This window comes from Tamandua tetradactyla, chromosome 10, assembly GCF_023851605.1.
Source record: "Tamandua tetradactyla isolate mTamTet1 chromosome 10, mTamTet1.pri, whole genome shotgun sequence".
Classification (NCBI taxonomy): domain Eukaryota; kingdom Metazoa; phylum Chordata; class Mammalia; order Pilosa; family Myrmecophagidae; genus Tamandua; species Tamandua tetradactyla.
Window position 1 is genome coordinate 84,890,514 of NC_135336.1, and position 17,891 is coordinate 84,908,404.

Sequence of the window (17,891 nt, forward strand, 5' to 3'; positions counted from 1 at the left end):
TCTGTTAAATTTTAGGAAAGATTTAGAAGATGGCATAGAGAAAAATATTATATGGTAGATATTTGAAAAAAGATACATTGAATTGTTCTGGAGACGTCACTGTGGAATTCATGGCTATAATGGTTATACCAGCAAAGGCTATACATATATATATATATATATATATATATTTAAATCATGTAATTCTGCGTCTGAAACTATAAGCAGGAGAATGCTTTATCTTCCATTCCTGGCATCAGAATATTTTCATCTTTTTTGCCTCTGGGCATTTAAAATGCAAATGAATCCACCACCCACAAAATCCATTAGCATAAACGATAAGGAATAAGTAGGCAGACTGAACAGTCATAGCATTTGAAATTACTTTAGTAAAATGCAGACATAACGAGGGTGTCAGATTCAGAGCTGTTTGCATCATAATGAACTGACCCATCTTGAACTTTAGTTCTGGGTTCTTTTCCATATGGCTATTGTCCTTTTTCTTTCTTTCTTTTTTTTAAGAAAACATCTGGGTTTTGTTACTTTTTTTGTTGTTTTTGTGGCTTTTCCCAATATTTTTTGATATTAGAATTTTGTCCACTCTCTAGGATAGGGGAAAAAAATAATTCCCTCTAATTCTCCTTTGAGTAAAATAATTTTAATTGTTTTTCCTCTACAAAACCAAGTGTCGCCATGAAAATGATTGGCCAAAGTATTAGGCAATATGTGACTGATTTTTGTTTCTGCACTTCAAGGTAATTTCTGAGAAGTGCTCCTTTCCAGCCTTGATTTCTGAAAGGCAAAATTGAGACTGTGGGCGCCTTTCTGCAGTGTAGTGTTTTCTGTCCTTGGCAAATGAGGTCCATGATGCATCTAGTTTTATTTTAACTGAGACAATAAAATTCTTCCTTCACCTTCCTTCAGGAAAGGGTGATAATACCTCTGTGATGCGTATTTTCCTTTCTGTATTTCTTTTTTTCCTGAGTTTTTCCCTTTTAGAAACCGGGATTTTTTTTTTTTTTTTTTTTTTTGATTCCCTCTAGTAAATGATCAATAGCAATTTTCAGGCCCAGGCCAACAATGGAACATAAAACTCATCTGTTGACCCAACTAAATCACATTGAGGATGGGGTGGGGAACTTCATGTCGTGGAAGTGAGAGAAACTTAGGCATGCCTGACCTGTGTTCCTATTGAATGGCGACTTTTTGTTTTACATGACTAGCACCCTTAAACTTAGCCTTTCTCTGATGTAATTTAAGGCCAATACAGAATGTCTTCATGCAACTTGGCTGTGGAGTTCATGATGAATTTGGCCTTGGCAGTCCAGCATTGATCAGTGTAAAAAGTAGCACATACTTTATTCTGTCTGGAGAAAAATCAAATACTTTTTAGCCCTCTCTCTTCCACATGGGTAGGCCATCTCTCCCTTTAAGATTACCCTAAATATTGCTGGGCAAGTTTCCAGATCCCAATGTGGGGTGTCCTGTACTATACCACTGGGTGGGGGTACCCAGCTATAGGAAACAGGCTAGACTTTTGGTGGATCCAAGACTCTATTTTAAGAGATGGTATTGTAAGCCCTAATATGAAGTCCTAAAAGAAAAAGAAGTGGATGTCAGAGCTGGTTGTAAGAGGTGTGGAGAACTGAGCAGAGTCTGGCTCAAATCCACTATCACCTCCCTGGATCTTAGTTTCCTCATGAGTAAAATAAGGGGATAATTCTGAATGATCTCTAATGCTCCTTTAATATTCTTTGACCTGAAACACTTAGTAAAATCTAGGTAGTTGGAGTGAGGTAGTTAGCATGGGGGCCTAAGCAATACAGTCGATCCTCTTTATCTGAAGATTCCATATTTGTAAATTCACCTACTGGTTAAATTTTAGCTGTAACCCCCAGATCAATACTCACAGTGCTTTTGCAGTCACCTGCAGACATTTGCAGAGTGATCCCAAACCTTGATTTGCATGTTCCCAGTTGAGGGCAACCAAGGAGGAACTATGCTTTCTTTTTTCAGCTCCCATTAAACAAGTTATTCTCACAGTATATTTAGTGCCATATTGTTTTTGTTCTTGCTTTGCATTTTTGTGCTTTTTGATGGTGATTTTACTGCTTAAACTGGTCTCCAGGTGTAGTTCTGAAGTGCAGTCTAGTGTTCGTCCGAGGAGAAGACTGTGACGTACCTTACACAGAAAAGATGTGTATTAGACAACTCTTGTTCAGGCATGACTTTTAGTGCTGTTGGCCATGAATTCAATGTTAATGAATCAACAACATATGTTAAATAAGGTGTCTTTAAACAGAAACACATGTAAAACACGGTTATATCTTAATTGGTGGAAGTCTTGTGACGAGAGACATGTAAGAATCTAATTCTGAACTTCTTCTAGGAGCAATGGTTCAGTATTTGCTAATTCAAAGTTTATGGTGTCTTTATAGAACATAACTATCATGGATAACAAGAATATACAATACATTTCTCTTCTCTTGGAGGTAGAGATATAATATCTTTAGCTAGAAACATGTTCAGAGATGCTTCAGATATGATTCTTCATATATGTTGACTCTTCCAGGCAGGAACATGCTTGAGGGCCTCTCTGAGAGTCAAATGTTTTTTTAATTACCTTCCTGTTTGAAGAAGACTCTGTCTTCCATATATGCAGAGACTTTATGAGTAGACAAAATTCAAATTGAACCAGGAGTGAACATACACATGATTATCAAGATACACTGATATTGGCAAGGACCTCTCCTCTCTTAGACCTATTTCCTTGTAGACAATTCTGCTTTCTCAATTTTTGGAGCTTATTAAAAGTTCTATACTATATGTATCTTTAGTTGAATACTCTTTCATTGAGTTTGCTGTTTTTCTCCTTCTTATTACGTATCCATTGATCAGGGTTCCAAGCAATTCATCAAAGCATTTATCAAATTTCTAGGCTGAAGTAAAATTCTTCAGTAATAGAGTATACTTTTCATCATAAATATAAGTCCTTTCCCTTGACATAAAATGGGGTCTGACACAGACAAAACCCCTCTGGCTTGGGAAGATGAGTAAAACTTATAGAAACAATTTAGGGGTTGACTTTTTGCCAGGCCCTTTCGCCCAATTTTCCTCACTCTCACACAGAGGAAACTACCACAGGAAACTGTTTTAGGCACAGACATTTTATTTAAACACAGTCAACATGTTATGAAGAATGTTTAAAAATATTTAGTCTATGAATGATTCTTGGGAAAGCAAAACAAAATATGTGGCTACATCAGTTCTCTCTAGTTTCTACATGATATTTGAGCATGCTCTTACCATTTTTCTCATTTTTCTGCCTCTCTGGCCCTTTTTCTGTACTTTCTGACAAAGCCTGCCAACTGTAATTCATTCATTTATTCAACACAACAAATACTCATTGAGCAACCATCATGTATGAGGCACTGTTCAAGATCCTAAGGACTCATCAGAGAACCAGACAGACAGAAAATCCTGCCCACCTGCAGCTTACATCGTATGAGAGGAGGGGGCACATTCAATAACCCATAAAGGAGTAAAACATATGAGTCATAGGAAGCCAAGAAGAAAAATGATGGAGGGAAGTGGTGTAGGGTATGCTGGAGGCAGGGAGGGGATTCAGTTTTAATTTCAGGAAAATCATCACCAAAAAGATATTTGAGCAAAGATTGAAGGAGGCAAGGGAAGAGGCGAATGCATAACCAGTGCGGTTGTGAGGGAAAGACCCCAAGGTTTTTTGGACTGAGCAACTGGAAGAATGAGTTTGTCATTATCTGAAAAAGAGCAGGACTGAGGGGAGACCAAAACTTCTAGAGTTTGATGTTGGACACTGTGTAAGTTTCCTACTGCTGCTGTAAAACATTACCATAACCTTGGTGACTTAAAACAACCCGAATGCGTCATCTTACAGTTCTGGTGGTCAGAAGTCCAGCACGGTTCTCAGTGGGTCAAAATCAAGGTGTTGGAAGGCTGTGTTCCTTTCTGGAGACTCTGGGGGAGAACCATTTTCTTGTGCTTTCTACTTTCTAAAAGTTGCCAACAAAAATGGCTGGTTCAATCTTTTTCACATCAAATCACTCTGAAACAGACTCTTTTACGTTCCCTTTCCACGTTCAAGGACCCATGTTTACACTGAGTTTACCTAGATAATCCAAGATAATCTCCCTATTCTAAGATCAGCTGAGTAGCAATCTTAACTTTACCCACAATCTTAATTTCTCTTTGCTTGTAACTTAACATATTCCAGAGAACAGGAAATGGTTATCTTTGAGAGGTCATTATTCTGCCTACTACAGGCATGTTAAATGTAAGATGTCTCCAATTGGAGATGTGGAACAGACAACAGGAGTCTGGAGCTTAGGAGACAGGCCCAGACTGGGACATTTAAAAAGAAATTGCCCTCCCCAAAGGAATGAAATTGCATCCTTATATGCTCTAAGCAGGGTTTTATTACTAGTTTCTTTTGCTAAGAAGTTTGAGAAAGGGAAATGGCCATGATACATACTGTTCTAGTTTGCTACTGCCAGAATGTGATATACCAGAAATGGAACGGCTTTTAAAAGGGGATTTTAATAAGTTGAAAGTTTACAGTTCTAAAGCCATAAAAATGTCCAAACTGAGCAAGGCTATAGAAATGTCCAATCTAAGGCATCCAGGGAAAGTTCAAGAAGACCGACGACCTTCAGGGTTTCTCTCTCAACTGGAAAGGTACGTGGCAAACATGACAACATCTGCTAGCTTCCTCTCCAGGCTTCTTGTTTTATGAAGCTCCCTTGGGGCTTGTTCCTTGTTCATTTCCAAAGGTCTCTGGCTGTGTGGGATCTCATGGTTCTAGTGGCTCTGTTGCTTTCAAGCTTCTTTCCAAAATTGTTTCCTCTTTTAAAGGGTTCCAGTAAACTAATCAAGACCCATCTGGGATGTGTAGAGTCACATCTCCCTCTAACCGAAGGTTAATACCCATAATGGGGAGTGTCACACCTCTGTGGAGATAATCTAATCAAGTTTCCAACCTACAGTGCCGAACAGTCCTGATCCACAAGATGGATCAGAATTAAAACATGGCTTTTCTAGGGTACATAATCCTTTTAAACTGGCATACCTACTTATTCCCAAAACAGTATATTTTTTTCCTAATGTGATGGCTTTAAAACAGGCCCACAAGTTCTTGGATACTCTTCCAGCTTCCATCAAGAGATCCTTCCTCTTGCTCACTGAGCAGGCCTGTGTGACTGCTTCAGCAAAAAAAGTGCAATAGAAGTGATGTCCTGGAACTTCCAAACCTAAAGCATGCATCTGCCTTTCCCACTTAGGATATTCACCCTTGGTGGGAACAGCCACCAAGCTATGAGAAAGTCCAGGCCACTTGAAGAGACATATGCAGATAGGAGCTGGGGCCCCCAGCCAAACTCTCAAACTGACAGCTAGCACCACTCATGTGAATGTGCCATCATGGAAACAGATGCTCCAGCATTTAATTGGGCTGTGCCTGCTGATGCCCATACAGCAGAGATGGGCCTTTCCCACTGAACCCTGCCCAAACTGTAGATCTGTGGCAAAACAAAAATTGTCACTGTATAAGCTATTGTATGGGTGGTTTGTTATATAGTACTTTTTAATGAGAGACTTAACTTATTAGGTATTGAGGGTGGAACCATGTTTTTTGGTTTGTTTAAACCATTGTATCCTTCGCACTTGGCTTTGTCTCAATGTACACACTAACTGTATCGAATGAATGAACCAAGATAAACAATTGTAACCATTTGACTAATTAAAGGAAGGAAGTTGGGAAAACTATGAAATGTTTCTAATTTGGAAACATCTTTTTGTAGAAATCGATTTGCCTTATGAATGAAGAGTTTGAAAAGATTGGGAAAGAGTTTAAGCAGAGGACTTGGAGAAAACAAAAGCATCTCTAGAAAGGAAAAGTGAAGCTAGATATGTAAAACTCTGAACCTAGATTAAGATTTGGTCATCTACAGCCCTGGAGAGAGGGGCCTGAGGGTGTGTGGGACATAGAGGTTTAGAGTTAAGAGAAGCACTGCTTCTGGAAGAGAATGATGTATACAGATAAAGTGAAAGAAAAGAAGAAAATAAAATTAAGACTCCTGCAGGAAATAACAAGACATACTCACTTTTTTCTGTCTTCCCTCTGCCACCACCCATCCATACAAAAAAAAAAAAAATACACATAAGAGAGAACTGACAGGGGAATGTTCTTAAACTAAGAAAACTGTCCATGAAATGAAATAGGAAAAAGACAACTTCCATATGGAATCACTGCAAAAGGTTAGAAATTGTGAATAAGTTATTCTGCTGGCGACATCTCTTTTTAAAACTACCAGGAAGCTAACAAATAAACCATACAAATGTAATTAATCACATTAATTATAATAGGGTGGTATTAACCCTGTTAATAATAGGGTGGTATATGGGAACTTTGCATCTTATACATGATTTTTATGTGAACATACAACTTCCCTAAAATAATAAAAAACTAAAAAACTATGAAGCTGTGAAGAAAATTGTAGTACAAAATTCCAACCTAATTAAATATCCCCCAACTCACATTTGGGGATATGGAAAGCACCCTGAATCAGAAATACAAAAGCTATGCGGAGAAATTCATAAAAACCAGGAAGAAATGAAATGAGAGCTAACTGAACTCACAAAGAAATAGAAGAAAAATGTCAAAGTCATGTTGGAAATAAAGAGATAACAGGTAGCCAGAGGATGATGGGTTCAAATGAAAACTTTCTAAGGGGCATTGGACAAAAGAGGGAAAATAACCAAAAGAATGAAAATAAGATAAAAAGGGTTAGAGAGAAAGAGACTGAGATAGAAGTTGGCCAAAGGAGGTTAATATTTATATTATGGTGTCTCTGAAGAAAAACTTTTATTTTTTTAAAGAACAGAATAACTCTAATCCAAAAAAAAAAAAAAGTATAAGGAATAAAGAAAAGACCTAAATCTATATATTGAAAGGGTTTCCCTGCTAGGTTCTGGGAAAATTGACTTTATGGATAAAGAAAAAAAAAATCTCAGAGCCTCCAGCCAAAAAGATGAAATAATTTAGAGTCAAGAGAATTGGGTTAGCATTAAATTTCTCAAAAGCACAAATCAAGGCAATGTTGGAGTTGTATTTTCATGAAATTCAAGGAAAACCAAATGCTATTGGCCAACCTGCCCTCTAAGTTTCAAGGCCATAGGAAATCAGTTTTGAATGTGCTAGGACTCCAGGAATCTTGTACACATGTGCTTTCCTGAGGAATTTGCTAGAAGGTGAGCTTCACCCTGTCAGATGTGTAGGATCTCCTCACAGACTGCTGGAGCGCATTTTACAAATTCAGACATTATCTGTTCTGATAAAACAGAACAAATGTGGGCAGGCCACAGTGGCTCAGCAGGCAGAATTCTTGCCTGCCATGCTGGAGACCCAGGTTCGATTCCTGTTATCTGCCCATGTAAAAAAAATAACAAATTCAATTAAAAACTGGGGGAAAGTAAAGTCATTGTATAGGTAAAAGGAGTTGAAGAATATCATTTGGAACACAAGTAGTAAAAAGTTAAGAAAAGAGATTAAGGGCAGGGCAAAAAGTATTAGTACAAAAGTAAACACTAGAATAAAAATACAAAGTTCCCTATACATCAAAAGAAAAAGGAAAAAAAGAAAAAAAGAGGAACCACTGGATAGAGAAACAGTAAATATCATACACTCGGAAATTACAATATAACAGAATTGAGAGCAAATAGTGCAGTCATATCAATACAACTGAACTTGCCTATTAAAAGAAAAATATTTTCAAATTAGCTATCACACTTAAAACACAGTGATTCAGAAAAAGATAAAAATAAAGATTCACTAGACAAATGCAAACTGTTAAGATGATGGATTGCAATCATGATAGTCTTTAAGCCAAAAACATAGAGAGGCAATTTGCAGATACAAAATCACAGCCCTTGTACATATAAAATAATGCCCAATTTTATTCATAAGCTAAATGCAAATTCAAACTATACTGAGATGCCATTAGATTGGCTACCCTAACCTTCTCATCAAATCTCACCCATCTGTGTCCTGGCCAACTACTACTCTATTCTATTTGGTAACATTTCAGTTTTGTGCAAATTATCCTATTGTTTCTTATAAATTATCCCAAAGCCATCTGGCAAATTCTTCAGTGTACTTCAATTTAAAAACCAAGATAATTCTTTTAGATCTTTTTGTTTGAAAATTGTTTTCATTATCTCTGAAATGATCAAAGCTAAGCTTGTAGTTAAAAGGTTGTTGAAGGCTGGCCTGCTATTAATACCCATAAAATGCCATGTTTGAGAACTCTGGGGGTTTGTTTCATTTGTACCATTAGGAATAGTATGTCCCCCTATTAGCTACCTTTCTGGGTCAGGCAAAATGGAACTAGCTTACACATACCATGTATATATGATCAAATGTAACTAGCTTATACATACGTGGTATCATGTATCATATTTGCATACAGCAGTTACGTCTAATTGTCTCTAGTGGGTTAGGGAGATGCCTACTTTCTTCTTTTGAAAATGGATACACACAGATGAGTTTAACAGAGTCTATTCTTACTGCCTATGATATGATGAAATAATTGTGATTATCTGTAGTTAGAATTTTAGTTTAAAAAGCTCCAATTTAAAGCTAAAATGTGCTACCTGATTCTCACATTCACCTGTTACCAAGGCTAACACAGCAAACACAACCAGGTTGATGCATTCTTACCGTCGGAGTAGCGGTCAGTTAGGCATCATTGTACATGAAAATTATGCACATGATATTGGTTGAAAATATAGAGCAGTGTGTCTCTAATGGAGGTGATTTTGTCCCTCTTAAGGCACATTTGCCAATATCTGGAGACATTGTTTGTTGCAGTTGGGGGTGCTACTGGCATTTAGTGAGTAGAGGCCAGGAATGCTGCCAAATATCTTACAATAACCAGAAGAATTCCCCTATAACAAATAATTATTTGGAAAAAAATGTCAGCATTTCAGAGGTTGAGAAATCCTGCTTTAGAGATAAAAGTTAAGACCAGCTGATGGTTATTTCACTAATTTTTTTTTCTCTTCTCTTATTTGGGATAAACTTGAGGACCAAGAAGGGACAGCACCAATCTTTTGGACTGAGCAAAAACTGTTAACTAGCCTTATGAACTACTTGAGGTAACACTGGGACAGGTATGTTAGCCCTAATTTTCTACTCAGACTCTCAATGAAGACACAATAGGGTTGGGTGTTCAACGTTAGGTCAAAGAATTCTCAGTAGCCTTTTTTAATCAATCACTAAATAATCAAAGGAATGCTATCACAGAAACATTCACACCATCACAAGGGCGCTCCTCCAAGAATGTATTTATTTACATGAAAACACCATTTTATACAAATTGAAGACAAAGTTTAAAGGGTTTGTCCAGGCATGCCTTCCCATTCCCTTTGCATTTTCTTTTGATATCATAAATAAAGTTAAACTGTTTAAAGGAAATGGAATCTTTTTCCTGACCCAAAAACTACCTTGAATATTGAATGTCTATAGTCATCGTTCAAAGAAAAGTCTTGCCCAGGGTTGTTTTGGTTAATTTATTTATGCAATAGAGTGTAGAAAGCTCTCACATCATAAGCAATGATTCTGTACAACCATCTGCAGAAAATTTATTTGGAGAATTCTTAGTAATTTGAGACCAGCAGAACACTCCTCCCACCCCCTCCACCAGTAAAAGTGCTTATAATGAACAGGGTTTCTTTTATCAAAGATCCAAAGATACATGGACACAAAAAAGTTTTGATTCTCAAGGCCTAATGTGTGCACATAAAACAGGCACAAAGAAAGAAATGTGTATCCTTATAATTCCTATATCACAAATATAGCAGAAGCAGCAATCTGTACAGAAAAATGCAATCATGGAAAAAAAGTTTTCTAAATCATTTAGAATACTCAAAAACGTTTTAACTTTAAAATGCATAGTGATCAGGAAAAGAATACTTGTAAGAGAAGCTGCTAAACGCCCACATTCATACAAAGCATCCCCCATCGAGAGTCTTAAAGCATATTTCAATTAGGATTTAATTGGGTCACAAACCACAAGGATAATATACAACTGGCTAAGGGGCTATGAGATAAATAATCAGGAGAGAATCTATTCATGCACTAGTTTGATACAGCTAATTCTTTACAGTACACAAAACCCATTAATAATGTAGCGTAGAGACCAAAATGTAAAGAGAGAGAATACATTGTTGATGTGTGTATTAATTCAAGTTCAGGCATCTACGTGTGTTACAGCACAGCTGTCAAAAGGCGATAATGAGTAAATAATAAAACAGAAGGGCTTGTTTCTTTCCACATTATTCTAGAAATGAACACCGATGGGTAGTGAAGCAATGGTTTTGCTGTCCAACTTCTGAGGCAGCTGTGGTGGTGGTTTAGTTTTGCATCTGCTCAAAGAACTTGTAAGTTGGATTTTCATAGCCGTTCTGCTGCATCTTAGAGAGATGACGCTCCTCTGGGGTCACAGCAGCGTCAACCTGAAAAGCAAGGGCAGAGAGAAATGAGTATAAAATAGAAACCACTCTGTCAAAGTGAACACGGATACCCCAATGTTCACAGCAGCACTAGTCACAATATAGCCAAAAGGTGGAAGCAGCCTGAGTGTCCGCTAACAGATGAATGGATAAATAAATTGTGTGTGTTTGTCTATATGGAAGACTACCGAGCCATAAAGAAGGAATGACTTCTGAAGCATGCTACAAATTGGATAAGCTTTGAAGACATCTTATTGAGTGAAATAAATCAGGCACAGAAGGAAAACTGTTGTATGATTCCATGTCTATGGAATACCTAGAATATGCAAATTCGTAGAGACAGAAAGCAGATTACAGGCTACCAAGGGTGGGGTGGTGATTGGGGAATGGAGAGTTACCACTGAACAGATAAGAGTTTCTGTTTGGGATGATAAAAAAAGAGTTTCGGTAAAGGATGACGGTAGCACAGTATTGTGAATGTTAATTAATGTCACTGAATTGTACACATGGAAGTAGGTAATATGGGAAACTGTTGTATATATTACTACCATTAATTATGTTAAAAAAAGAAAAAAGGAGTGAACACGTAGAAAAATCAAGAGCCTGGGGCTCTTCCTTTTGTCAAGACTGCAGAACACACAACACTCATTCTTCTTTTCTTTCTTCCCCACCTGAACATCTCAGAGCAGGAAGCCTGTGTCCACCCAGATGTACTATCTAGTCTCTAGCCACCAGGTGGCGCTTAAAGCCTTTGATGTGCCGGTTCAAGATTGCAAAAAATTCACTGGGTTACCAACTCAACAATAACTGCCTAAGATTGGCCATATATGTCTATTTTCCCCAGTTGGCTCATAAAGGCCAAACAAGCACAATGGAAAACTGTTTTATTTGAAAGTGTGGTGGGAAGGTAGGAAAAATCCAAGAACATCACGAAGAGAGACTCAGCAAAATATACTAGATATTCAGTTCTGTATAGAAAAACACCCAGGTCCTGGACTGCTCAGTTTTCCCATATTGATTTTAATATGTCTCCATTTTCATTCAATTTCCTATGTTAGAGAGAGGTCCGAGATCCTTTTAATTAAAATAATGTTTTATGCCTATCTAAGGGGCTACTATTTGGCATAGGAAAAATAATAATGACATTAAATCTACATTACAGATCTTCCTTTTCCTTTGAACACTAAGATTTTATAGAATTGTGTCTACTTAAAGGTTTCAAAAATAGGTCCTTTCTGTTAATATGGTGCTTTACCTTTAAGATCAGGCCAATAATTGTAACCCCCGCCCTGCCACCCCCTACCTCCTGTTAGGGCAGCCCTGTGTGGGCATTTACTACTGCAGATTGGGTAGGGTGTTTAGTCCTGTAATTGGATAGTGGCTCTTCTTGTTTCTACTACATGTGCAGTATACAGAAAAGAGGAGGGACTTAACTCATTGTTGAATGAATGAGAGCTTAGTTTTCTTTTTTAAAAATAATTCTCTTCTGTAAAAACCATGAGAATAAACATACATTTAAAGACAATGAAAAAGCATGATTTCTATAAAAGTTTAAGATGTTTTTTCCTTCAAAGAGATATCTCCTATATTGGACATGATGAAATTGGGCTCCCCACACCATTTCCGGGAAAACAGACTCTCACCACTGCTGAGTACAGCAAAAACATTTGGCTTCTTACACAGCTTTTTCCCTGTCATAGCCAACGTGGCACAATTCTGACTTCACAAAGGTGTTCCACTATGGCCTTGTCCTTGAACTCACCCAGGGAAAAACACCAGAGAACAGGTGAATTGGCACTAAGATGTGGGGTCAAGGAATGGGGTAGGTATGTCACAACCAGAAGAAGTAGCTAACAAATAATTTAGACTAATAGATTTGCCAAATAATCTGCTCCCACTCTCCGTCCAGGGTCACTTTCTATGACCCTACACCATGGACAGTTTGATTTGAAGTCTGGATGCAAGTTAGAATCACCACCTTGGCTAAACCCACAGTGGCTGGAAAAGATCCATGTATTGTTCCCTCTTGCCTTGGGCCACAGTTTTCCCTCCGTTATGTGCCCTTATTATTATTATTATTTTTAGAAGGTATCTGCCATATTTATTTTTAAATGCAGATATATTTGTTTTATTTAACTTTTTATAAAATTATGAAATATATATACAAAACAATAGATTTCCGTGTACATTTTAGCAAGTAGTGATAGAACAGATTTTAAAGTTTGGTATGGGTTATAGTTCCACAATTTTTCATTCTTTCTTCTAGTTACTCTAAGACACTGGAGACCAAAAGAAATATCAATATAATGATTCAGCAGTCATGCTCATTTGGTAAATCCTATCTCCACTGTTACACTCCTCCTCCTCATTTTTTTTGGTGAAAAATAACATATACACACAAAAAAATAAATTTTAAATTACATAGCAACAATTAGTTGCAGAACAGATTTCAGAGTTTTGCCATCGGTTACAATTCCACGATCTTAGGTTTTTACTTTTAGCTGTTCTAAGGTACCGGAGACTAAAGGAAATACCAATATAATGATTCAGCAATCATACTCATCTGTTAAACCCTACTTTCTCTGTATAACTCCACCATCACCTTTGATCTTTCTCACCTTCTTTAGGGATATTCTAATTTTTCATGTTGGAAGGGATTGTCAATAATATGGGATAGGGGATGGAACTAGTTGATGCTCTGGAAAGACTTACCCCTCTGGGTTTCAGGACTTATCTGGTCCAGGGACCCATCTGGAGGTTGTAGGGTTCTAGAAGGTTACCCTAGGAACCTTTGTAGAATCTTACATAACACCCTAGGTGTTCTTTAGGATTGGCAGTAACGGTTTTGGTTGGGGTTTGGCAAGTTATGATAGGTAGCAATGTCTAACTGGAGCTTGCATGAGAGTGACCTCCAGAGTAGCCTCTTGACTCTATCAGAACTCTCTCAGCCACTGATACTTTATTTGTTACACTTTTTTCCCCCTTTTGGTCAGTATGGCATTGTTGATCCCATGGTGCCAGGTATGTGCTCTTATTCCTGAGTTCCCATCCACGGGAGAGAACTGTACCATCCTGTGTTCCTGCAAGAGATCCTCAGAATGTCCCAGTGACAGGTCCATGGGATTCCCCTTAGAACAATGTCACCAACAAGCTCTAACCAAAAGCTAGTACTGAGAGGACATGGTTTGAATGGAGGCTCAGTATCACTGCCCTCTTGGGAATAACTCAAAGCTGCTTTCTTCATCCTACCTGTTTCCTTTGATCTGTACTGTTGTCAACAAATGAGGTCACCTTGCTTTAACTGGCAAGTGTGTAATTAGCCATGGACTTGTAAATTAAAATGCTATCAATAAAGAATAGCATCAATACTGAGAGATTTCATTCACGCATCAAATTGGCTTACTAGGAAATAGCCTGTCTACGGCATGCCATTTGGACTGAGGTGTCTTTTTGCTCTGTACCATCTCTTAACTGAGATTTCGAAGAGCATGAGTGCCAAGGCTAGAAAAAACTGTATTTCTCTAAGGATATAAGGCACAAAGTGGCTATGTTTCTGATGCAGGCACAAACTATAATGCTCTGATTATTGGAATATTGTACATTTATCTCCTCTAGGAGGCACATCAACCTTCACATGACCTGTCAACAATCATTTGCATTCACCGAGGGCTGGGGAATACCTGGTGAATTAATGGCTTATCACCTCTTCAAACTCCAAAGCCAAATACTACTGAGTCCCCTCAGAAATGCAAGGCTCAGATGCCAGTGCGAAATCCAAGCATCTAACTTGATCTTTCCTTGGCTTCCTTTCTCCTTTCTAATCCTCATTACCCCTTTCTTCTGGGAGAGCAGCTCATGTTTCATTCCTGCAGTGGCATGGCTTAACTTTCAGACTTCAGAGAGCTCAGGACTGACAGAAAAAGGGATTATGTTCTCAAGGTGCCATCCAAGGAGTTGAGATTGTACCTTTTTATTCCCCAGCTCACCAAAGCCAGAAGCTAAAACTCATGCCAAAGGATAAATCTACCACTAAAGCAAGAGCACTGGGCAAGGGTGAAACTTTCTCTCCAGCAAGGCTTCATCCACGGCTTAGTCATGGCCTGTCCCAATAAAACACCTAGATTTATTTCCCTTACAGCATAGCTGGGGGAGGTTGAGCTAGAGGGGCTTGTTCTGGAAGGCATGATAGACCAATGAAGTTGGGGACAAAATTCCCATCCTCCCATTGGGCAAGCACTGCTGCCACTTGCTGAGATGAAACCATACAAATGCACCACTTCTGAACATTCTCTTTTGGCTTTCTAGATTAGACAGTAATAGTAACTGATTTGAACTCTTCATCTGGCCGTGGATGTTGTGATGTTGTGTACCATATTTTCATCAGAGAACCCTGTGCTCCTTGCACTGTACCTTAGCAAGGCTTCAAGTGCCTTTTGCTGATAATACACAGTAAAAAGCCACAGCCAGTAGCCTGGTCCAATTTGTATAGAACTTTCTCTTATGGATTGAATTGTCTCCTCAAAAGATAATTTGAGTCTTAACCCCAGAACCTCTGAAAGTGATCTATCTGGAGAAAGGATCTCTGAAGATGTTATTAGTTAAGATGAGGTCACACTGGATTGGGGGGGGGGGGTCCCTAATCCAATATGACTGGTATCCTTTAGAGAACAGAAAATTTAGACACTGTCAGTAAAAGAGAGACACAAGAGAACAGGGTCAAGAGGCAGAGATAGAGAATGAATTATGCCATAAACCATGAACCATGGATTGTGAACAAGCCACCGTTAGCACTCCACAGACTTCAAGACAGCATGGCCATGCTGACATTCCGATTTTGGACTTGTAGCCTCAAGGACCTCGAGAAAAAATCCTGTTGTTTTAGGCCACCCAGACTGTGCTACTTTGTTATGGCACCTCCAGGAAAGAAGACACTTTTGAACACTCTTTGATTTTTGTTCCCATCCTCTTTGGAGCCATTTATTCCTTCACTATATCAAGATGAATTTATAGCTCAACTGTAAAGAAGAAATTCTATTTGGATCTTTTTACTTTAATATCTTCTTTTATATGTTACTAGAGTGTTGAAGGGTGGAGGAGAGCAGTGAAAACCACATTTTAATTATTAAGTATGGTAACCAGCAGTTACCATACTTAATACTTGCTTTTACACAGCGTTACAGTGTGTAATAGCATCAAAGGTACAATGGGAAGGGAGAATGAAAATAGAGAAAAAAGACAAAGAAATTCTAAACTAGGCATTTAACTTGTCCTTTTGAGTAATCTCCCAGCCTTGGTTTCTTGCTCATCTGTGCACATGTTCATTTTCTTAATTATAATTCCATCTCTTTATATAATTTGTTCTAGTTATGACAATTGCCAACATCAAGTAATTCTTCATGCAGGCTCTACAACTCCTTTGCTATCCCTTTGTAATAATTTTTTATTCTTTTGACGTTCAATTTATTATTTTCTGCTGTTCACTGGAAGTCACATGTAAATTTCTAGTCCACCTTCCTTTTTTCTTGCTTCTCCTTATGATTTTGCCTCATTATTCTCTCCAACTATTCTATGACACCTATGTTGTGGTTGTTAGAAGTTGACCCACAAGGACTGAGACACCTAAGTACATATATTTATATATATACATATATTTATAGTACCATGACGATGAAGGCATATTTATCAGGTAAAGTCATATATCACAGAACTGTAAAAAGCTAAATGGGGGTGCACGGGTGGTTCAGTGGTAGAATGCTGGCCTTTCATGTGGGAGACCAGGGTTCGATTCCCAGGCCAGGTACCCCCCCCCCCAAAAAAAAAGCTAAATAGGCACATCTCTTCTAATTTAGATTATTAATGAGATGATTGTGGGGGATAAGGTGGACATTTCTGGTGTTGAGTTAGCAGATTCATGGAAACTTTTCTACACCCTAAAGTAAGGTGAAATTGTGCCGCCTCTTTCCTATCTCCTTGTTAAAGGTGGGCGTCTCCAAGTGTGAAGAGGAGCAGAAAGGGCTCCGGGGTCTATTTTTAAATATCCGGTGCTCTACAACTGGTGTTGAAATGTTCCATCTGCCACAAATCAGAATCTGAAATCAGTGGGCTTTGCAGGCCCCTATGAGAGCACACCCAAATGGTTAATAAATCAGCTAGCACAGGATTCTCAGCCACCAGAGATGCCTTGACAGGGAAGACACCTTCGGGAAAACAGCACAACAAAGGGGCTATCACTTTACTGCTTGAGGCGAAAATGAAGCCAAGTCATCTCCTTGGGAAAGCAGGGTTAATGGCTTGCAGGATGAATCACTGGCCCAATGGCTAAATAAATCATTCAATCAATATTTATTGTTTATTTTTAAAAGCAAAAACTAGAAACTGCTGATCTCCAATGGTAACAGCTCTGTTAATAAAAATACTAAGCTCCTTTTCATTTCTACATTTCCCCCCAGGCTTTCCCCTTAGGTTTCCCAGCTCTGTGAATCTGCAGGAATATTTCAAAGAATCAATGTTTTCATGCACTGATGGTGTGAAGTAGGACTGTATGCCTTCCCGAGAGACTCTGGCCAGTGCAACTGGAGATACTCATTTACTCATTTTTGTTCTTCCTGAAGTAGGACTGCTCATGAATGAATCAGGTGATGAGAGGAAAGAGCAGCTACGCGTACTTGAATTGAGAGCCTGTCAAGGCAGGCAGAACATTCAGGGGGATCACTTTTACACAGACTGCCATGTTCTGATCAAAATGGTCCTCTACATCTCAAACGCTCCGTCCTGCCCCTGTAACAGAACATACCTAGGCTGGTTACAGTTCTTCCCATCCAAGATCTACCATTCCAGCCAGACGCGAATGTTCTAAAGGGCTGGCATGGGGAAAAACCACTTTGGATGAAGCCCTTTTCCAACACTGTTGTATGGAGCTCAGTGAAGAGTTGCTTATGGAATGGACCAAAAGAAGGGCTACAGAGGGAATACAGGGGACTGGAATGGTTTTCAGTTCTCAACAATGTCCTTACTTTAAGGAAGAAGGAGGTAAGAGGAAATAAAGAATAAACCAAGGTGGGGCACTCATTCCAGAGAGTTTTCTGGTTGCTCTTAAGTGGACAGCAAATGGGTATTTAGAAAAGAAGTACACCTGAATTCCCTCTGATTTCACTCTTTCAAGGATGCCTCTGGGCTTAAAAATTTATTTTCTGCTTTAGAATTCGGTCAAAGCTTCAACTTCTCTGACCTTCCAAGTTCAAGCAGACATTTCTTGGTTACTGACCAAAAGAAATATCTAAGTTGGGCAACTGTAAGAGGGTTTAAAAGGCAAACAGTTTCCTTGGAGATAATAATCATTTTATATCTCCCTAAAGTTTGCTTATTAA

The 17,891-nt window shown here is 38.4% G+C and overlaps 1 protein-coding gene across 6 annotated transcripts in view; it reads right to left on the reverse strand.

Annotated features, from left to right (window-relative positions):
- Window positions 1-9,341: 9,341 nt before the first annotated feature.
- The window catches only part of APP (amyloid beta precursor protein), a 290,703-nt gene continuing 282,153 nt past the window's right edge, over window positions 9,342-17,891 (reverse strand). For all 6 annotated transcript variants that reach the window (XM_077118781.1, XM_077118780.1, XM_077118779.1 and 3 more), the window contains one exon: window positions 9,342-10,527. In XM_077118781.1, coding sequence (XP_076974896.1) covers window positions 10,426-10,527 — 102 coding nt within the window. In that variant the 3' untranslated portion in view covers window positions 9,342-10,425. The remainder of the gene's footprint in view (window positions 10,528-17,891) is intronic.